The sequence below is a fragment of the Salmo salar genome, chromosome 13 (genome assembly GCF_965601325.2).
Source record: "Salmo salar chromosome 13, fSalSal1, whole genome shotgun sequence".
Lineage (NCBI taxonomy): Eukaryota > Metazoa > Chordata > Actinopteri > Salmoniformes > Salmonidae > Salmo > Salmo salar.
The window spans coordinates 68,868,242-68,892,082 of record NC_138303.1 but is presented as its reverse complement, the minus strand read 5'-3'; the positions used below and the strand labels follow the sequence as shown (position 1 = coordinate 68,892,082).

Genomic DNA, 23,841 nt, shown 5'->3' with positions numbered 1-23,841 from the left:
TAGCTAGCTACTTTATGTGCAAGTAGTGTAGTGTATCAGTCTATTAAACACAGTGAGAGGCTTAGACAAAAGCCTGCCGACTGGGTAGATGAGACAGGAATGGGCCATTTAGACTACATGTGATTACACTGAGTATACAAACATTAAGATCACCTGCTTTTTCCATGACATAAACTGACCAGCTGAATCCAGATGAAAGCTATGATCACTTATTGATGTGACTTGTTAAAAAACACTTCAATCAGTGCAGATGAAGGGGTGGAGACAGGTTAAAGTAGGATTTTTTAAGCCTTGAGACAATTAAGACATGGATTGTGCATGTGTGCCATTCAGAGGGTGAATGGGCAAGACAAAAATATTTAAGTGCCTTTGAACGGGGTATGGTAGCAGGTGCCAGGAGCAATAACTGCAACATATCAACATAAACAAACACACACATGCACACACACCCACACGCAAGCACGCATAAACACACACATACTTACATACAGTGCATTCGGAAAGTATTCAGGCCCCTTGACTTTTTCCACATTTTGTTACATTACAGCCTTATTCTAAATTGATGAAATTGTTTTCTTTCCTAATCAATCTACAAACAATACCCCATAATGACAAAGCAAAAACAGGTTTTTAGAAATGTTTGCAAATTTATAAAAAAGAAAAAAACAGAAATATCACATTTACATAAGTATTCAGACCCTTTACTCAGTACTTTGTTGAAGCACCTTTGGCAGCGATTACAGCCTATAGTCTTCTTGGGTATGTCATGTGCCTTTAACTGAGGAGTGGCTTCTGTCTGGCCACTCTACCATAAAGGCCTGATTGGTGGAGTGCTACAGAGATGGTTGTCCTTCTGGAAGGTTCTCCCATCTCCACAGAGCAACTCTGGGGCTCTGTCAGAGTGACCATCGGGTTCTTGGTTACCCCCTTGATCAAGGCCCTTCTCCCCCGATTGCTCAGTTTGGACAGGTGGCCAGCTCTAGGAAGAATCTTGGTGGTTCCATTTAAGAATGATGGAGGCCACTGTGTTCTTGGGGACCTTCAATGCTGCAGAAATGTTTTGGTACCCTACCCAAGATCTGTGCCTCGACACAATCCTGTCTCTGAGCTGTCTCTGACAATTCCTTTGACCTCATGGCTTGGTTTTTGCTCTGACATGCACTGTCAACTGTGGGACCTTTATATAGACAGGTGTGTGCCTTTCCAAATCATGTCCAATCCATTTAATTTAGCACAGGTGGACTCAAGTCAAGTTGTAGAAACATCTTAAGGATGATCAATGGAAACAGGATCTACCTGAGCTCCATTTCGAGTCTCATAGCAAAGGGTCTGAATACTTATGTAAATAAGGTACTTCTGTTTGTGATTTTTAATACATTTGCAAAGATGTCTCAAAACTCATTTTCGCTTTGTCGTTATGAGGTATTGTGTGTAGATTGACAAATTAATTTAATCAATTTCAGAATAAGGCTGTAACATCACAAAATGTGGAAAAAGTCAAGGGGTCTGAATACTTTCCAAATGCACTGTATAACAGATCCTTAAATGTAGGCCCTTACCTATGTTCGGATGATTTAAACCTTTCATTATCCGAACCTCTCGAAAGAGCTGCGAAAGGCAGAAGGAAGTGTGTTAGAAGTGAATAGAATACAAATAATATACACTGCTCAAAAAAATAAAGGGAACACTTAAACAACACAATGTAACTCCAAGTCAATCACACTTCTGTGAAATCAAACTGTCCACTTAGGAAGCAACACTGATTGACAATAAATTTCACATGCTGTTGTGCAAATGGAATAGACAACAGGTGGAAATTATAGGCAATTAGCAAGACACCCCCAATAAAGGAGTGGTTCTGCAGGTGGGGACCACAGACCACTTCTCAGTTCCTATGCTTCCTGGCTGATGTTTTGGTCACTTTTGAATGCTGGCGGTGCTTTCACTCTAGTGGTAGCATGAGACGGAGTCTACAACCCACACAAGTGGCTCAGGTAGTGCAGCTCATCCAGGATGGCACATCAATGCGAGCTGTAGCAAGAAGGTTTGCTGTGTCTGTCAGCGTAGTGTCCAGAGCATGGAGGCGCTACCAGGAGACAGGCCAGTACATCAGGAGACGTGGAGGAGGCCGTAGGAGGGCAACAACCCAGCAGCAAGACCGCTACCTCCGCCTTTGTGCAAGGAGGAGCAGGAGAAGCACTGCCAGAGCCCTGCAAAATGACCTCCAGCAGGCCACAAATGTGCATGTGTCTGCTCAAACGGTCAGAAACGGACTCCATGAGGGTGGTATGAGGGCCCGACGTCCACAGGTGGGGGCTGTGCTTACAGACCAACACCGTGCAGGACGTTTGGCAAATTCGCCACTGGCGCCCTGTGCTCTTCACAGATGAAAGCAGGTTCACACTGAGCATGTGACAGACGTGACAGAGTCTGGAGACGCCGTGGAGAACGTTCTGCTGCCTGCAACATCCTCCAGCATGACCGGTTTGGCGGTGGGTCAGTCATGGTGTGGGGTGGCATTTCTTTGGGGGGCCGCACAGCCCTCCATGTGCTCGCCAGAGGTAGCCTGACTGCCATTAGGTACCGAGATGAGATCCTCAGACCCCTTGTGAGACCATATGCTGGTGCGGTTGGCACTGGGTTCCTCCTAATGCAAGACAATGATAGACCTCATGTGGCTGGAGTGTGTCAGCAGTTCCTGCAAGAGGAAGGCATTGATGCTATGGACTGGCCCGCCCGTTCCCCAGACCTGAATCCAATTGAGCACATCTGGGACATCATGTCTCGCTCCATCCACCAACGCCACGTTGCACCACAGACTGTCCAGGAGTTGGTGGATGCTTTAGTCCAGGTCTGGGAGGAGATCCCTCAGGAGACCATACGCCACCTCATCAGGAGCATGCCCAGGCATTGTAGGGATGTCATACAGGCACGTGGAGGCCACACAAACTACTGAGCCTCATTTTGACTTGTTTTAAGGACATTACATCAAAGTTGGATCAGCCTGTAGTGTGGTTTTCCACTTTAATTTTGAGTGCGACTCCAAATCCAGACCTCCATGGGTTGATAAATTGGATTTCCATTGATTATTTTGTGTGATTTTGTTGTCAGCACATTCAACTATGCAAAGAAAAAAGTATTTAATAAGATTATTTCTTTCATTCAGATCTAGGATGTGTTGTTTAAGTGTTCCCTTGATTTTTTGGAGCAGTATATTAATATGGGGTCTTGAATTGATAGTAGATGTTATAGCAATGTGTACAATTTGTTTTTTTAACATTTGCTGTAGGTCTACACTTTGTCATAAATTTGAACCATCCGTTTGGCTCATCTGGCTCACAATAACATTAAGGCTCCTTAACATAAAGACCATCATTCCAAATCAGCAGTAACTCCCCCACATCATCAAGTCAGAATCAGAAAGAAGATAGCATGATAAGCTTTTCTATCCTCTTTCCTTTCTATATGTCTCTCTCTCCCTGTTTCCTCCTTCTTCATTCAATCCCTTATTTTCTCGGTTTCTCCTCTAGCGATGCCCAACGTCACTGTTGCCATAGCGACCCTGCTTCTCCAGCTGTGCCATTGGGAATCACGGGATACGCTGATGTGTCTCGTCGTCGTTGTCCAGAAATCCCAGAATTCCACTGACCAGACACGCCCCAGCCCAATCGCTACCACAATCTCCCATCTGATCTACTGTCACTGATATACTATTAACAAACAGTATAAAGGGTGAATTTACAGATATATTTGATTTGGTCAGTTGTATACCCATCTTGTGAGACAAGGCTTATTAGTGCAAGTAATTCAATTGACACAGTTCTGACCACCTCTAGATGGCATTAACACTAACATAACGTGTCACTCACTCTCACCCCCTCTCTCTCCTCTGACTCTTTACCTCACCCCAACTCTCTCTATCCCTCCACCCCTTCCTCCTTCATGCATAACAGGCCAGATTATGCTAATACAGGCTCTTTCATGTTTTCTGTATTGAGGATTTTCTCTAGACCACGGGTATGTAAAGTAACCTGCTATCATCGCTGGTCAATTGTAGAGCGCTCTCCCCTGTCCCTACCCAATCCCGGCCCTCTTTTGGCAATCTAGGCCCAATCCGATAGATAGCAAGTGTTTTCTCTGACAATGGCCCCAAAACACATTGTTTGGTCTCATGCAGCCACCCAATCAGTGTCCTCCCTCGTACAGCCGCCCAATTGAAGATAAGCGAGAGAACTGAGGAGGATTTATGAATGAAGGCATAGGCCTGCATATGATCACAGATCCTGGTAAGACATGCCATCCAGGCAAGAACATTGCAACTCAAGGGAAAGACATAGTAGCCATGAATTAGAACCTGTGGCCAGACAAAAGATCATCAATTTGAATGATCCTATACTGTATGTCCTCAAAGAGATAAAATTTACAAGAGATCAAAACGAAAGGGAATAGGTCCAAAAGTTATAAGACGGTAGGAATCATAATTTAAAGCCTCATAGATTACATGTATAACATAATACATTCCTCACCATATGGAGAGTGAAGCTACATGTTTTTTTTTATTTTAGAACTTTACTCATTATAGCATTTTGGATTTGAGATCAAATTATAAGGAGACCACTTTTTATTTGAGGGTATTTTCATATCGGTTTTACCATTAAGTCACGAAAAGCACTTTCTGTATCTACACAGCAAACCGGGAACATTCCCAGAAAATTACCTAAGATTCTCATTAAGTTCTAGTTTTTATCATTAGGATGATAAAATCCCATTCAAAGAATGTTGTTTTCACAATGTTCCGGCAATGTTCTTTATACATACTGCCGCAACAAAATGCGGGAGCAATATAAGTGGTTACAGGAACATTCTGCTAATGTTGATGGATATGTTATTCAAACACCCATAACAACAAGCAGGGATTATTCCTACAATGGTCTCATAAAGTTAATAGTGTGACATTATGACATGATGGTTCTAATAACGTTCCCTGAACATACTTCCGCAATAAAATGTTGGAGTTGTTAAAAAAACAAAACATTCCTGCAATATTCAGCTAATGGTGATGGAGAAATTACTAATAACACCTATAACAACAAACAATCCAGTAAGTTTGTGTAATAATATTGATGTGTAATGCAACATTATATGAAGTTACCAAACTTTTATACAAATGTAATTTCAATCTTCTTTTTTTATGCTATCCGAATTGGTAGTTACAGTCTTGTCCCATCGCTGCAACACCCGTACGGATTCGGGAGAGGCGAATGTCGAGAGCCAATGCGTCCTCTGAAACACGACCCTGCCAAGCCGCGCTGCTTCTTGACACACTGTTCGCTTAACCCGGAAGCCAGCCGCACCAACGTGTCGGAGGACACACCGTACATCTGGCGACCGAAGTCAGCATGCATGCGCCCAGCCCGCCACAAGGAGTCGCTAGAGTGGGATGGGACAAGGACATCCAGGCTGTCCAAACCCTCCGATGCTGGGCCAAATGTACGCAGCCTCATGGGTCTCCAGGTCGCGGCTGGGATTGAACTTGGGTTTGTAGTGACGTCTGTAGTGACGCCTCAAGCACTGTGATGCAGTGCCTTAGACCGCTGTGCCACTCGGGAGGCCCTCACTTCAATCTTCTGACCATTATATTTTATTAGGGCATTGTCCAAACATAACTATAGCTTTTTTTAAGAAATGGTAATCAAGTAGATTTGAACTTGCAATCTGCCATCTTCAAGCCCTGTAGGCTACGTAGTCAGCAGCGCCACCAGGATCCAATTCTTTTAAAAGTGGATTTCCCTTTGTACTGAAATCCTTAAATTATGACCCTATGGCTATATGTCTTAGTACATTATGCACATCTATGTATACCTCACTGTAAACTGCCAGTCAATAATTTCACATGATTTCTGAAATCAAGTTTGTAGGGAAAATAAGTCAAAACATCCCAACATTACAGTATATAAAGAAGATTGGTAGATTTAGTTATCCTCTCTTTTGCAAAGATAGAGCACAACCTGGAAGTCAGAATAAAGGTGTACACAGATGTATATTTGTATTAGTTCCTTCCCAGTGACACAGTGATTAATTCCATGGATAACACTCAAAAGCTCCCAGGTTCGATCCCTGTTTGTGACTATCAACAAAATACAGTAAAACTACAGTGCCTTGCAAAAGTATTCATCCCCCTTGGTGTTTTTCCTATTTTGTTGCATTACAAACTGTAATTTAAAATTGATTTTTATTTGGATTTCATGTAATGGACATACACAAAATAGTCCAAACTGGTGAAATGAAATAAATAACTTTCAAAAAAATATAAAAAAATTATGAAAACGGAAAAGTGGTGGGTGCATACTTTTCAAATTAACCTACCATTAAAATTATAGACTGATCATTTCTTTGTCAGTGGGCAAACGTACAAAATCAGCAGGGGAGCAAATACTTTTTTCCCCCTCACTGTAGGCACCAAATCCCCCCCCCCCCCCCCTTCCCCCAACAGTTTTATGACCGGTCATAAATACCTTATAGAAACTTTCTCTTCCTTGTCATGCAATATTGAGGGAGAGAACCTCTGTAGAACAAAGGGAGTCCTCCCCTGCCAATACTCCAACATCAACTGATTGGGGAATGAAACAATATTTATCTTTGTCCAAACGGTTGGAGTGGTCCGTGGGCACTTAAAGAACAGTTATGTCAGATCAGTTGGTTTTGGGATCCCATGAAGTACAGTATAAGAACATAACTGTATCTCTGAATGTGTATATTTCCCAGTGATCAGATTCACATCCAAATGTTGGGGAGCTGATATGATTAAATATGAAACCATTTGTGAGAAGATGTAATGTGATGTTAGCCTTCTAAATGAGATAATTGTTTTTCATATGAAGTCTTAACCAAGTCATTGGCCACACCCACGTGAGCACAGATGTTATGTCGGCGTCATGGAATGCCCACTTTTCCCAAAGTGCATAAAACCCACTTCTGACAAGAAGTACATTAGACCAGAGAGCCAGGCGCTGTAGCTACATGTTGGAATGGTTGGCAATTTAAATATAGACCAGACAGCGTGAAGCGGTGGCTACATGTCTGTGAAATGGTTTAAAGACTACAATACCAGGAAATGGTAAGAACCTCAAACTCTCGAGTGAAAAAGACTACACAGGAACATTCAGTCTGTTTAAATACGGTTAGCCTAGGAAACTCGACCGAAGGAGAGAGAAAAACAATTTCCTCTCACCACTATGGATACCTCTAAAGTATCTATTCTAGTAACCTCGACCAAGAATCACCGGGTGGTACTTCGAGAAAAAAAAACATTCTAAAAGAACATTTCCCTATCCAACGACCATTGGTACGTCTGATACGTTCTAACAGACAAAACCACAGACTTTCTGTCGAATGGCTGACAAAATGTACAATTGAGAGGAATATGTTAGTTAATGTAAAGACAAAAGTTTGTGCAAATTACTCAAACGAGATACTAAGTTGTTCGAACTAGACACTAAGAGAGAGAGAGAGATGCAGGCACAGTGGTCCCTTGCCGGTCTCGAGAGAAGTGATACTGTTTGGCAGATGCTGTGGACTTGATAATTGACTGAAAGGAAGGATGACGGGTTGACTGGTTGTGACTGGGTGGCTGGATGACTAGATGGAAGGATGACTGGCCGACTGGATGGACCGATGACTGGCTGACCAGATGGAAGGGGGATGAGTTGACTGCATAATTACGTTGTTTTGGCTCTGTAATCCAGCATTTTGGATTTGAAATGATACATACAAATATCATACCCCCCAAAAATGCTAACCTCCCCTGTTATTGTAATGGTGAGAGGTTAGCATGTCTTGGGGGTATGATATTTGTATGTCTCCAACTTTCTCACTCATCATTATTCACGATTTATTCAGGATTATCCGTAATCATGGTAGCATCCACATTACTTGTCGAAGTGTTAAGAAACATATTGTATTCTTATTTACAATAAAAGGGACTCCAAAATGACACAACACTATTTACAATTCATTTCTATTGGGCACAAAATAAACTGAAACACAACCAAAACAAACAGCAAATGCATCCAACATTTGTAGAGTCACAAGCTTCATGTAGTCATTGCATTCTATGAATATGTGAACAAATACTTAACTTTTTACTACTTTAATACACATAAGTGAATTTGTCCCAATACTTTTGGTCCCCTAAAATGGGAGGACTATGTACAAAAAGTGCAGGTCATGAAACCACCCTCAAAATTGATGTTTGGAGAAACATGGATAAACATCAGGATCTGAAGTCAAATTGGTTAAACCGTGAGATCTACATACTTTGGCATTCAAAAGCAGCCCTATTAAAGAACTGTCGATGAATAATCATATCAATGGATGGAATCCGTGAATGAACGGCTGCAGCAACAGTCTGACAAGCACAACTGGTGCTGTATAACAAATTAGGCCTAATTAGACAATATAACAATTAAGTCGTTCGAACGACTTAGTGTCTCCTTTGAATGACTTAGCATCTTGTTTGAACACATTTTTTATTATGATTTTATTATACTTAGTCTATCAAACGAGATACTAAGTCATTTGAACGAGATACTAAGTTATTTCGGACAAGATAATTCCATTGAGTCTAATTTTATTTTTTGCCTTGGGCTTCAGGGCTTCCATATAAATACTACAGTAAATCCACAAAAACACTAGAGTAAATACTACAATCTGAAAAAAATTACAGTAAATACTACAATCAGCAAAAACACTAAATGAATTACTATAGTATACACTACATATTTACTTTACCACATTTATACTATAGTTAACTGTAAATACTACAGTATACAGTTTACTGTATACTACAGTAAATACTACAAAGTAGTAAAGTACACGAAAACATGGGGCCAAATATTCAACTATAATACTCTATAATGGAAAACTGTATGTAATACAGTAATTTTAGGTATTATCAATATTAACATACTCTGAAACTTTTTACTGCAACATACTGTAAATTGTGACCGACTGGCTCGATTCGGTCTCATGAATTTTGAATGGTGTTTTATACATTGGATAAAAGTAGAAACTCAGAGCTACAAAATTATATTTTCATCTCAAATCCAAAATGCTGGAGTATAGAGACAAAATAATAAAAAATTGCTTCACTGCCTAAATACATACAGTATGGTGAGGACTGTATGCCATTTAGAAAAATATTTTTTATCCAAAGTGACTTACAGTCATGCGTGCAGACATTTCAGTATGGGTGGCCCCAGCAGGAATCAAACCCACTATGATGACACTAGGAGCTCATAGAAACTCAGATCCTGTAACTGACTCATGTCTATGTCATTAACCCACATATGAGATGGTCCCATAGTCAACCAAAATCATGATGTGAAGCTGAACGTAACAGACGTTCTCCCAGTCCAACACCATCTTCCCCACATACACACAGCACCATTATGAACAATTATTTCATCCTTGATTGGCCCTTTCCGGTCTGTTCACTTCATGCCCCCCGGCGGCAGAGTTCATGTGTGCCGCCACAGAGCCAGGAGGGTAGAGAGAGGGGAAGGGGGAGAGAGAGAGAGAGAGAGCGAGAGAGAGAGAGAGAGAGAGCATATACATGCTCTGAGCCCATCTACAGAGCAGCCCGGACCTCTGACTAATGCATGACGGGGGTTATGAGTCAATGTTACCATGTGCAGAAAAAGTATTCAGTCCCCTTTACTTTTCCAAATGTTGTTACGTTACAGCCTTATTCTGAAATTGATTAAATAGATAAAAATCCTCATCAATCTACACACAATACCCCATAACGGCAAAGTGAAAACAGTTTTTTAGAAATGTTTGCTAATTTCAATTTTTTTTAAAACTTAAATATCTTATTTACATATGTATTCAGACCCTTTGCTATGAGACTTGAAATTTATCTCAGGTGCATCTTGTTTCCATTGATCATCCTTGAGATATTTCTACAACTTGACTGGAGTCCACCTGTGGTAAATTCAATTGACTGGACATGATTTGGAAAAGGCACACATATTTACATTTACTTCATTTAGCAGACGCTCTTATCCAGAGCGACTTACACATTGGCATACACCTTATGATATCCAGTGGAACAACCACTTTATAATAGTACATCTATATATATTTTTTCCCTTCTTTTTTGGGGGGGTGGGGAGGGGGGGGGGGGTAGAAGGATTACTTTATCCTATCCCAGGTATTCCTTAAAGAGGTGGGGTTTCAGGTGTCTACGGAAGGTGGTGATTGACTCCGCTGTCCTGGCGTCGTGAGGGAGCTTGTTCCATCATTGGGGTGCCAGAGCAGCGAACAGTTTTGACTGGGCTGAACGGGAACTGTGCTTCCGCAAAGGTAGGGGGGCCAGCAGGCCAGAGGTGGATGAACACAGTGCCCTTGTTTGGGAGTAGGGACTGATCAGAGCCTGAAGGTACGGAGGTGCCGTTCCCCTCACAGCTCCGTAGGCAAGCACCATGGTCTTGTAGCAGGTGCGAGCTTCAACTGGAAGCCAGTGGAGTGTGCGGAGGAGCGGGGTGACGTGAGAGAACTTGGGAAGGTTGAACACCAGACGGGCTGCGGCGTTCTGGATGAGTTGTAGGGGTTTAATGGCACAGGCAGGGAGCCCAGCCAACAGCGAGTTGCAGTAATCCAGACGGGAGATGACAAGTGCCTGGATTAGGACCTGCGCCACTTCCTGTGTAAGGCAGGGTCGTACTCTGCGAATGTTGTAGAGCATGAACCTACACCTGTCTATATAAGGTCCCACAGTTGACAATGCATGTCAGGTCAAAAACCAACCCATGAGGTCGAAGGAATTGTCCGTAGAGATTCAAGACAGGATTGTGTTGAGGCACAGATTTGGGGAAGGGTAGCAAAAATTGTCTGCAGCATTGAAGGTCCCAAAGAACACAATGGCCTCCATCATTCTTAAATGGAAGATGTTTGGAACAACCAAGACTCTTCCTAGAGCTGGTCACCCAGCCAAACCGAGCAGATGACCGAGAACCTGATGGTTCAAGAGTTCCTCTGTGGCAAGAATTCCTCTGTGGAGATGGTAGAACCTTCCAGAAGGACAACCATCTCTGCAGCATTCCACCAATCAGGCCTTTATGGTAGAGTGGCCAGAGGGAAGCCACTCCTTAGTAAAAGGCTCTGAATGTCCTTGAGTGGCGTAGCCAGAGCCCAGACTTGAACCCGATCGAATATCTCTGGGGAGACCTGAAAATAGCTGTAAAGCGATGCTCCCCGTCCAACCTGACAGAGCTTGAGAGGATCTGCAGAGAAGAATGGGAGAAACTCCCCAAATACAGGTGTGTCAAGCTTGTAGCGTCATACCCAAGAAGACTCGATGCAGTAATCGCTGCCAAAGGTGCTTCAACAAAGTACTGAGTAAAGGGTCTGAATACTTGTGTAAATGTACTATTTCTGTAAAAAAAATATATATAAATGTGCAAACATTTCTACAAACCTGTTTTTTCTTTGTCATTATGGGGTATTGTGTGTAGATTGATGAGGGGAAAAAACGATTTAATCCATTTTAGAATAAGGCTGTTAGCTAACAAAATGTGGAAAAAGTCAAGGGGTCAGAATACTTCCCGAATGCACTGTATATGTCTTTATGTCAATGCATTTTCTGTTTTTCTCTTTACTCTGAGTAGTGCACGTTTGTGTTGCATGTTAAATGCTGCCTCATTGTGAGTGACCTGTGAAATATTGAACTAATGTAAATTAAAATACAGCATTGTAAGTGAGGTAGTTGGATGATCAAGAGACTTGCATGTGATGAGTCCAGGGTTTTTCCTGGATATAGAATTCTTAGGCGTGCTGACCGCAACTAATGCCTCGCCAAGTTACCACCTACACCCTTTTTTTTGGTCCAAGGCTCTGTTCCAATATCCATATACCAAAATGAGGCAATATCTACTTTCAAATCCTTGTATTAATTATAACACAGAAATGGATGACCCCTCCACAGTTTTCTTGATCTTAGCCTATCTAGTAATTTTAGAATCACCCAAGTTTGGTAGCCTATGCTGTTGGATGAACTTTATGGTCATGGTTGTTCATGTGGTGGTTACAATGCCACAAGAGCAAATGGGTTTGGTACAGGCATAGACATCATTTTTAGATGCAAATCTGATTATATACAGTGTTTGATAATTAAAATATAAGCCTCAAGTTCACTTTAAAGTTGCGTTTATCTTTCTGATGGCTAATCTGGGACATTTTCGGGGACAACTTCTCTCTCGAAACGGGACACCAGGGTAGCCAGGTAAGGCAACTCAGTATAACAGATTATTGTGAAATAGACACAATTTGCTTATTAGAAAAAGTATATTTTTTTGTGTGCAGTACACAATGCATTTCAATCACAGATAAAGACAGTAGGTTACTTAAGACAGAAACAATAGGAGGGAGGTTGGTCGGGAAGGATGGGTGGGCATATAACGTGAACATTTAGCAACCCAAAGGTTGTGTGTTCGAATCTGGATAACTTTAGAATTTGAACAAATTAGCTACTTTGCAACTCATTATTACTTTTGAGCTAATTTGCAACCTCTTAGTATGTTAGCTAACCCTTCCCCTAAACATAACCTTAAAATCCTTTAACCTAACTCCTAAACCTAAACCCTTAACCTCTAACCCCTTGCCAAGCTAACGTTAGCCACCTAGCTAGCCTAGCTTACATAAAAATGTTTGAATTTGTGTAATGTACATGAATGCGTTATGAAGAAAGAAAATCCTATAATACACACAAAATGCGTTGTGATGAAAATCATGTGATACACACTAAAAGGTGGACTTTTTCGTGTGCCTGTCACGAATTTTTGAATAAGTCATTTGTGTCTATTTCACATTAAGCTGTGATAGTGTGTTGGGGTAAGGAGGGAGTTTATTATGCATTTATTAAGTGTTCAATAAGCATTTATTAAGGTCATGTCCACTGTGACAGATAAAACACTGATTAAAAAAAGGTAAATTGCCAAGACTCACCTTTTGTAGGCTGGTTGGATTCAACTGAGTTTTGTCAATTATTTTTATTGCAACCTGGAGGAGACATGAGAACCTTTTACAACATTTTACAAAAAAAGCACAATGAGAAGATGGAAACAACCCAATAGTAAAACATAGCTTTCTCCAACAAGCTTCAAGTATGACAATGAATATCCCTATTCACATTCATTATTTTCCTATCCATGGCCAGACGCCCCAGAACCAATGTCCCACTTCTTTAGTTCCCCATTCCAGTCAAGCCCATCCCTATTCCTCCCAACCCTCTATTTTAGCATTGCACCCATCTATACTCTTATCATTGACCCCAGGAAGACAAGGGGTCGCTTAGGCCAAAGCTAATGGGGATCCATCTGAATAAAGAAGAACAACAACTACAGATCCCCCTCCATCCACTTCCTACCCCCACCACTCACTCTACCCCTATCCCTGCCCAAGTCTCATCTCTCTACCCTATATCCCAAGCCCCCCCACCCAATCACTAAAACAGCCCCATCCCAAATCAACCCCTAGACTTTACACCCTATGCACTTGTGGAGATCTGAGAGAATGTGCTTGGTATAACCAATATGGTGAAGCTTCCAGCTATGCTGGGTCTAGAGGTCAATTTGGGATTGGGCCCCATGCATCCATCCATGCTCTAACTGTAACCCACCACCATAGAAATGGACACTATTGCATTATATTTCTGCTTTCTAAGACAACTACCCTTCCTCTGCATCATATCCCTTACCCAACAACCCACCACAACCACCCTCCCCATGCCCCAACCTCACCTCCTTGCCCGTCAGGATATGGCGGGCCAGCTTGACCTTGGCAAAGTTGCCCTTGCCGATGGTCTTAAGCAGGCGGTAGTTGCCGATGTGCGGAGTCTCGTCAGAGCAGGAGGCGATGGAGTTCCTACAGCGGGCGCCCAGTGAGCGGCTGGACAGGCTGGTGCCCTTGTCTGAGCGACTGGCGGCTAGTGACACATGCTGGGGGGGAGAGGAGAGAGGGGAGAGGGGGTCACCACCAGCGCCCCCATTACCACTATCATACAAAGCCTGGGAACTCCAAGACCCTTTTCAAAATAGCGTTCCGAACCGAACCATACATAGCAGGCTCTGATATTTTCTTTTCACGTTGCCTTCTCCAGTACGGTTCCACCAACTATGGTAGATGCATAACAAGGCCATCCCAGTACAGCTCGGCTCAGCCTAGTGGGGTGAAATGATACAAGACCAACTCAGAGGCCAATTGCTCTTTTACACTACTGTACCAATTGCTGACCTGAGCCACACTACTGAGCTGGCTCGGATTAAAGGAATTGTATTTTCATATGGCCCCTTCCAGCACGGTTTCAGCAACTAACTATGGTGGATGTGTAACCAGGCCAGTACAGTTTGGCTTGGCTCAGCTCGGAATGGTGGTGTTTAAGGTACCACTGTACACTACTGGACTGGTCTGCCATTATAGCATGGTGGCTTTGGCTCTCTAATATAGCAGGATATTACTGAGAGTAAACTGATCTAACTAAGATAATGTCACATCAGTGTTTTCCCTAGATCTATTTGCTCATAGGCAGGGGGTTAAGGCCCTGAAAGCAACACCCAGGACTGCTGGTACGCCATAGTTCTTCACTGAAATTATATTCAAATTTTTTATATTATTGTTGATTTGGACATCATCATGCCTGGGTTGCGTTCAACAGGGCATAATGTTGTGGAATGTTCCACACTGTTTGGCTATTGATCATGGCCCTAGTATAGCTTGGTGTATAGAAATACATGAGATCATTCATTTCCAGGTGAACATATGAATATGTCATGACAAATACTACTATTCATAGAATATCTTGTCTGATCTCTCTGATAACTGGGACAAAGGTACAACTAACTGTATGAGGTGATTAGTCGCATGAGCCCAGTACAAAGAAAGAAGAAGAAAAAAAAAACATGTAAAAAAATGCATGAAATGAAATGTATGTATTCACTACTGTAAGTCGCACTGGATAAGAGCGTCTGCTAAATGACTAAAATGTAAATGTAAAAAATGTACTGAGCTAGTTTTCATAAAACCAGGGTTTGAGCGTTTGCTTTAGACTGCGTTGGTTCCATTGCAAGAGGTAAGCTCAATCAAGCACAGCTAAAGTATTTAAAATAATTTCAAAATAGAATTTGAACCCAGGTCTGGTATGCATCACATGCTGGTAGGTGCTCCATTCCAGAACCCAATAGCTTTCGACCTAGGTGCTGTGAAGATTCAGTCCAAAGCTTGAGTTATGGCTAATTTTCAGTTAGGTAGGCAGCAAAGCGTAAGATGAAAAAAAAAAACGGTGTGTTTTTTTTTACAGGAACATAGATAAATGTGTTTTAGTCGGATGCAGCTCCTTGTCATGTGACCAAACAGAAGCAGGGCCCAAAACAGAGGGAATGAGATACCAGAGAAAGGACAGAGAAAAATGAAGAGAGTGAGAGAAAGAGAGAGAGAGGCAGGAAGGGAGAGAGAGAGCAACACAGAGAAAGAGAGAGAGACAGAACGAGAGAGAGAGAGAGAAAGAAAGTAGATGCAGGCACAGTGGTCCCTGGCCAGTCTCGAGCCCTGAGGCGTAACTTCCATCCCCTTAGCATGTCCTCCTTCTCTCTGCCTTCCCCACCATCCTTTCCCAACCCCTTATTCACCAACCCCCGGAATGTAAAACAGTGCCCTCTCTCCTCGCCTCCTTCTCAAAACACATTGGAAGAGAAGAGCAGAGGGGAGGGACCTCGGATCATCTCCTCCAACGCGGTTTGAGCAAGTGAGGAGAGAGAAAGCAAGGAATCAAGGAAAGATAAAATGAGGAGAAAACTATGTACTGGATGCACACAGGATGATAGAGTTAATCTTCTTGGAGATTTCGGACTGATGTACAGTGCCTTCGGAAAGTATTCAGACTCCTTGACTTTTTCCACATTTTGTTAGGTTATAGCCTTATAATGACAAAGCAAAAACAGGTTTTTGGACATTTTAGCAAATGTATAAACAAAAAAAATCTGAAATATGACATTTACATAAGTATTCAGACCCTTTACTCAGTACTTTGTTGAAGCACCTGTGGCAGCGATGACAGCCTTGAGTCTTCTTGGGGATGATGCAACAAGCTTGGCATACCTGTACTTGGGGAGTTTCTCCAATTATTCTCTGCAGATCCTCTAAACCTCCGTCTGGTTGGATGGGGAGTGTTGCGGGTCTCTCCAGAGATGTTCAATCAGGTTTATGTCCGGGCTCTGGCTGGGCCAATCAAGAACATTCAGAGACTTGTCCCGAAGCCACTCCTGCATTGTCTTGGCTGTGTGCTTGGGGTTGTTGTCCTGTTGGAAGGTGAACCTTCGACCCCAGTCTGAGGTCCTGTGAGCTCTGGAGCAGGTTTTCATCAAGGATCTCTCTGTACTTCCTTCTGTTCATCTTTTCCTCGGTCCTGACCAGTTCCTAATCCCTGCCGCAGAAAAACATCCCCACAGCATGATGATGCGGCCACCCCCATGCTTCAACGTAGGGATGGTGCCAGGCTTCCTCCAGACGTGACTCTTGGCATTCAGGCCAAAGAGTTCAATATTGGTTTCATCAGACCAGAGAATCTTGTTTCTCATGGTCTGAGGGTCTTTAGGTGCCTTTTGGCAAACTCCAAGTGGGCTGTCATGTGCCTTTTACTGAGGAGTGGCTTTCTTCTGGCCACTCTAGCATGAAGACCTGATTGGTGGAGTGCTGCAGAGATGGTTGTCCTTCTGGAAGGTTCTCCCATCTCCACAGAGGAACTCTAGAGCTCTATCTGAGTGACCATTGGGTTCTTGGTCACCTCCCTGACCAAGGCTCTTCTCCCCCGATTGCTCAGCTTGGCCGTATGACCAGCTCTAGATAGAGTCTTGGTGTTTCCAAACTTCTTCCATTTAAGAATGATGGAGGCCACTGTGTTCTTGCTGCACAAATGTTTTGGTAGTCTTCCCCAGATCTGTGCCTCGACACAATCCTGTCTCCGTGCTCTATGGACAATTCCTTCAACCCCATGGCTTGGTTTTTGCTCTGACATACACTGTCAACTGTGGGACCTTATCTAGACAGGTGCGTGCCTTTCCAAATCATGTCCAATCAATTTAATTTACCACAGGAGAACTCCAATCAAGTTGTAGAAACATCAAGGATGATCAATGGAAACAGGATGCACCTGAGCTCAATTTCAAGTTTCATAGCAAAGGGTCTGAATACATAAGTTAAGGTATTTCTGTTTTTTTTTTTATAAATTTGCTAAAATTTCAAAAGACCTGTATTCACTTTGTCATTATGGGGTATTGTATGTAAATTGCTAAAGACGTGTTTTATTTAATCCATTTTAGAATACAGCTCTAACGTAACAAAATGTGGAAAAAGTCAAGGGGTCTGAATACTTTCAGAATGCACTGTATATGTTTGATGTCTTTACTATTATTCTACAATGTTTTGGGGGTCGGGGGGTTGTATAATTCCCCTGCCTCACCATTCCCAACTGGACTGAGATGAAGGAACATCAGAGGGGTGGTGATTGGTGAGAGTAGAGGAAGAGGGGATATGGAGTGTGCTCCAACTGGCACAATATTCCCTTTATAGTGCACTACCTTTGAATAGGGAAAATCTGGTCAAAAGTAGTTAACTATACTGAACAAAAATATAAATGCAACATGTAAAGTGTTGGTCCCATGTTTCATGAGCTGTAATAAAAGATCTCAGAAGTTTTCCATTTGCACAAAAAGCTTCTCTCGCTCAAATGTTGTACACACATTTTTTTTACATCCCTGTTAATGAGCATTTCTCCTTTGCCAAGATAATCCATCCACAGGGCAGGTGTGGCATATCAAGTAGCTGGTTAAACAGCACGATCATTACACAGGTGCACCTTGTGCTGGGGACAATAAAAGGCCACTCTAAAATGTGCAGTTTTGTAACAAAACACAATGCCACAGATGTCTCAAATTTTGAGGGAGTGCACAATTGGCATGCTGACTGCAGGAATGTCCACCAGAGATGTTGCCAGAGAATGTAATGTTAATTTCTCTACCATAAGCCACCTCCAGCATCATTTTAGAGAATTTGACAGTTCGTCCAACCGGCCTCACAACCCAGACCACGTGTAATCACGCCAGCCCAGGACCTCCACATCTGGCTTCTTCAGCTGAGGGATTGTCTGAGACCAGCCAACCATACAACTGATGAAACTGAGGAGTATTTCTGTCTGTAATAAAGCCCTTTTGTGGGGGAAAAACTCATTCTCAGCAGGGGCGCAGCCATGGGTGGGCCTGGAAGGGCATAGGCCCACCCACTTGGAGCCAGGCCCACCCATGGCACCTTGCTCAGTCATGTGAAATCCATAGATTAGGGCCTAATTTATGTATTTGAACTGACTTATTTCCTTATGTGAACTGTAACTCCGTAAAATCATTGAAATTGTTGCATACTGCATTTATATTTTTGTTCAGTATATACAGTGAAGAAGCCCATTGGGCTCTGGTCAAAAGTAGTGCACTATATGGTGAATAGGGTGCCATTTGTAATGCGGTCATGGTCTCCACACACAGATTTGGGCCTGGGAATAATAACAGATTGCTTCATCAGACAGGTCCTCGATAAACACACATAATTTCAGCAGAGAAATCACTATATATGGAATCACATCTAAAGAGGAACCCCCAAAGTGCATATTAGGCTATGCATATTAGATAGGCCTTCATAGATAGATGGAGATACAAAAATAATGCGCACACACACACACACACACACACACCCATTGTTGCTTGTGCAGGCCCTACTGCTACTGGCTACAGTTGAAGCTGTAGCCTAGCAGATGGCGCTCCGCTGTTACACCCATAGCTCTGGATAGTGTGCCGCTATACCCAGCAATGGATAGAATTTTGCACAACATTGTATGCAATAATTGAAAACAGTTATCTTAAAGACTTTTTCTCGTTTTTATTATTCCGAATGGTTGTAGGTGCGACAGTATGCCAGTCATAACGAGGTTTCACCACACAAGGGGAATACACGGGCAATAAGTGACATCACTATCTATACAGCTATAATATGAGGTGACGGTTCTTAGTATGAGCTTCTGCGCATATCCACGGAGTGTTACCGTATGTGGATGGATTTGCCTACAGCCATCAGCTCTTTTGCTGTTTAGACGTTCAATGATACGGCCCATTTTGAGATAATCTGCTATGCTAAATTTCCACCCACTCTCATACCCAGGCTCCTTTTTTTAACAACCAAATGCACACCATATAATAATTAGGCCTATGCATTACAAATAAATATGGTGAATGCAAAGCCCCAAGTTATGAACCATATTTCTATACTCTACATAGGATGTATAATTTCTGCATAGACACTCAAATTATGGGAATAATTATTGCACTTACATGGTCCGTGCCCCTGTCGTTTCCAGACTGTAATGCAGAACGCGAAGACATTTTCCCTGAGTTTTTCCCGAATTACTGTATGTTTGCGTTTATATTTACAGGATCAGGCTCCACTAATAATAACATCCGACATCGGCAGTTCAGCAGCTGAGACCACGTCCCAATCAACCTGTTTATTCTCCAACCGGCGAAGCCGTGGTCGAGAGGAGACCTCTGCCTGTCATGGCAGCAGCCAACCGATATCTGGGGTGTCTTCAAGCAAGCTGCATTTCTCTGGCAAAATTCGCTCAATTCGGTAATTTTGCACCAAAAGCAACGCAAACCCACGATTTAACGTCAATAATGGACTGAAACAGTGTGATGTTTGGCCAAAACCCAATGTTTCTGCGGCGACATTCCGCCCCCTGCCTCATTTCTGCATATACAACAAATATACGGCGTTGGGAGGAGCGTCTCCGTTTATCATAATAATAGGCAACTGTTTTATCTATCAATTCCCCATCGCTTTCCAGCATGCAACCGACGACGATCGCATTAATCCGCGGGACAACAGAGGGTATCTTGCATGAAAAACACCGAATTGTTCATAACCCGATAGTCCTGATGGCTGCGATGCGCCACTTCTCGCGTCAGAGACGCTGACTGACACATCCACCGACCGAAAACGCACTTACGAGCGTAAAGTTGAGCGTAAAATAAACCTACCCAAAACGGAAGATGGAAAGTCTGTGTTTAAATCACTGACGCATTTTCAATATTTCTTATACACAGTAGTGGTTAGCTATAGCCTAAATCCGTATTTAGATAGATAAACAAACAACTCACCCCGCCACGCTTTCCAATTCACCCATCAATTACAGTCTTCTCCCATTCAAAGACAGCACACCAGAGCTGGTGCACAAATTGGGATTCTTGTAGGCTACAGAAAGACCAATATACGTCAAAATCGAATGAAATCGGTAGCCTGGCTAATTTTCTTATGATATGAAGATTCATGTGAATATATTATTCCAAAAAGGTTTAGTCAATTGGACAGACAGCATTGTAGACTTGAACTAGGCTAGTTACAACTGTGTAGCTGCAGATCAAATCAGAACTAAGCCTTATGTGTAGCCTATAGCCTGATATTAAACATAGTTTTACCGTGTTTAATTGAGAAGTGAGGGGATTCGAATGTTTGCACATCTAAATCATATAAAGAAAACATATTATATGTGTTATACCATCAAGCCTATCACAGTTGTGAGTAGACTATGGAACAATGTGTAAGCACACGATTATAAGAGTCAAGCGGCCTATGTAAAAGCAATGTTGATATTTTAATTTGTGCACTCATGCACTGGCTGAGTAGGCTAAATATTCAGTATTTATTGTTGTGATTTAGGGGGGTGAGTGGGGGTGCAGTGGGGCATGTTCAGCTGTCCCAGAGAAGGATAGGATCTAACAGATAACCCTCTCTCAGTCAAGAGTTGCAAAATTCCTCCAACCAGGGTTTTGGGAAAGCTACCATAATTTGGTAACTCTACAGTTGTTTATACCTTAGGTTACTGATTAGTGTCTTGTAATGAGCAGTGATCACTCAAGTGCCCTCCCTCAAATCTACCAAAGACACAGGATGGGAATATGTCTGTATGTCATAAGGAGGGTGGCAACGGTTGCTGGTTCTAGCCAAGGGCCAGGCGATTAAAAAAAAAAAAAAAAAAAAAAGGGAATTGAACTGATAGCAGCAGGGGTGCTGATGTCCAGCCTGACCACATTAAACAGACATAGGATATGTTGCGTAAATGTGTATCCCTCCATTTAGTATGATATGTTATGTTAAATTACGAATGGATTAATGGTCTGGTTACTTAAAATGATGCTCCAGTGATTTTGTATAATTTCAGCCAGTAGTTTTGAAAGTAGTGCTCACGAGTCAAAACGGTTCATTGAAAATTGTGCACAATTGTGTACCACGTTATCCATTTCGTATGTTACCTCCTGCACATTTCTTTTTGCAATTCTTATGATATGTTACTAATTCCAATTCATACAAGAATTTGTAAGTGCTTAAAATCCCGGACTGCATCTTTACTTAAGACAGAAACGAAAGTATGATATTGTATAATGGATTGGGTAAGAAGTATTTGTATAATATTTTACCACCACTATTCCATTCATAACGTAAGGTAACATATTATACTAAATGAAGGGATACGAATGTACATCCCAAATCCTACGAATTGCCTTGAGGCCAGGTTGTGGTATCTGATCCCAGGTACAAACCAATGCCATTGAGCCCTTGAGCAAGGCACTTAAACCTAAATTGCTCTCCATCCAGCAGTGCTGCACCGCGGCAGACCCTATGCCAGGCTCTAGTCAAAAGTAGTGAACTATAGGGAATACGGTACCATTTGGGAAGTAAACCATGTCAAAAGGCAGCATGGTCTATCAGCACATGGTCTGTCAGCATATACTAACCCATAAGTTTGGTGATATTGGTGCTAGAGCAACCAATAGGAAGATTGGGATCCTTTCCTATTCAGGTATGGGCCTTGTTCAAATACTCATAACATGCATCCTTCCTCCCTTGAGCTTATGTGAATTGGTGGAATTAATGTAGTGGAAATCTTGATGTTAGATTGGTGATAAGCCATTGATGTTAGATCAGTGATTACTTCAAGGAAGGGCAAAAGGATGGAAGGAAGGATGTATTCAAACAGGGCCTTCCTCTAACCAGCAGGTGCCCAAGCCTGTAGTGCTTCACAGCTTCCAGGAGATGGTAGCAGTGTGTTGCTTTTTCTTTCTACTGAGAACCAAGTACCCTCTGACTGGCTGTCCCATCATATCTGGGCCTGTATTCACAAAGCTTCTTAGAGTATGAGTGCTGATCTAGGATACATTTCCCCTTTTAGATCCAAATGAATAAGATTGTTTGGGCATGGTGGACCTTCATATTGTGATGTCAGATCTATAGCGTGTGGTGTAAATGGCTCTATCTGTTGTGTGACCTGTCATCTGTGTCATGTTGTCTGAAAATGTCTGAAAACTACTTGGCTACTCTTGACTGACTGAGATAGGCCTAACCTGTACTGATTTAATGAGACATTTACAATGTTTATTCTTAAAAAATCCATCTATGTGGGCCTCCCGAGAGGAGTAGCAGTCTAAGGCACTGCATTGCAGTGCTAAGGCGCCACTACACAGCCGGCTGTGTAGCCCCATAGGGTGGCGCACAATTGGCCCAGCACCATCTGGGATTAGGGGAGGATTTGACCAGGAGGCTTTCCTTGGCTCATCACCCTCTAGCAACTCCTTGTGGCGTGCCAGGCACCTTCAAGCTGACTTCGGGCATAAGTCGAACGATGTTTCCTCCGACACATTGGTGCGGCTGGCTTCCGGGTTAAGCGAGCAGTGTGTTAAGAAGCAGTACGGATTGGCGGGTCATGATTTGGAGGATGCATGTCTCAACCTTCACCTCTCCTGAGCCCGTTGGGGAGTTGCAGCGATAAGACAAGATCGTAACTACCAATTGGTATCATGAAATTGGGGAGAAAAATGGGCTAAAATCCATTTACATGTAACAGTGTTGCTTCCATCCTGGGCTTGAACCAGGAACACATCGACATCTGCCTCCCATGAAGCATTGTTACCTATGGCTCCACAAAAGCAACGGCACTTGCAGAGCAAGGGAAACAACTACTTCAAGGTGTCAGAGTGAGTGACGTCACCAATTGAAACGCTACCAGCGCGCACTGGTAACTAGCTAGCCATTTCACACCAGTTACATATAGGCTATCGTAATTGATCAGCAGGAAATCCTGTGGATTTGTGGCTTTAAGTTACAAGAAAATCGAAAAATAATTATGTTCATTTGGAGGGTCATAAAAATGTTTTGAAAAAAAAAGATTTTAGGTGTATCACACTGCAAACAACTTTGGAAATAATTGATTTAGCATCCTATTGTTCAATGCTGTACTCTGCCTCTTCTAGCCTCTGGGTAGCGACAATGAGCTGTGTTTGTAATATCACTACAAGCCAGACTGGTGTAAGCATTCAGCAATGCATGCAGTCCCTCGCTGGATTAATAAATATTCACATCAATACATCTTAGCATTCTTAGATAAGAGGGACAGGGACGAAGACAGAGAGGAAAAAAGGAACGAAGGAGAGAGGGATAAAAAACACAGAAAGGGGAATACCTTCCAGTTTCGGAGACAAAAGAAGAAGATGAGTAAGCACCCGTCTCAAAGGTCTTGTGGTCTCATTGTAAACTGTGGAAGAACTTTGAGGTTGTGTGGAATCAGAGTATGCGACCCCAAATGGCTGTTCCGGTGCCATTTGGGACGAGGTACCAGAGAGACAAGGTGGCAGGGCCATGTGGGGACTGGGGAGGATGTCATGTTAACAAGGTCAAACCACAACTCCCTAATGA

At 42.6% G+C, this 23,841-nt stretch overlaps 1 protein-coding gene across 2 annotated transcripts in view; it reads right to left on the bottom strand.

The window, feature by feature from the left end:
• Nucleotides 1-20,054, bottom strand: part of LOC106567625 (MAP/microtubule affinity-regulating kinase 4) — a 43,000-nt gene extending 22,946 nt beyond the window's left edge. For both annotated transcript variants that reach the window (XM_014137130.3, XM_014137131.3), the window contains exons 1-4: nucleotides 19,428-20,054; nucleotides 13,800-13,997; nucleotides 13,006-13,059; nucleotides 1,560-1,608 (exon numbers count right to left, since the gene is read on the bottom strand). In XM_014137130.3, coding sequence (XP_013992605.1) covers nucleotides 1,560-1,608; nucleotides 13,006-13,059; nucleotides 13,800-13,997; nucleotides 19,428-19,478 — 352 coding nt within the window. In that variant the 5' untranslated portion in view covers nucleotides 19,479-20,054. The remainder of the gene's footprint in view (nucleotides 1-1,559; nucleotides 1,609-13,005; nucleotides 13,060-13,799; nucleotides 13,998-19,427) is intronic.
• Nucleotides 20,055-23,841: the final 3,787 nt, after the last annotated feature.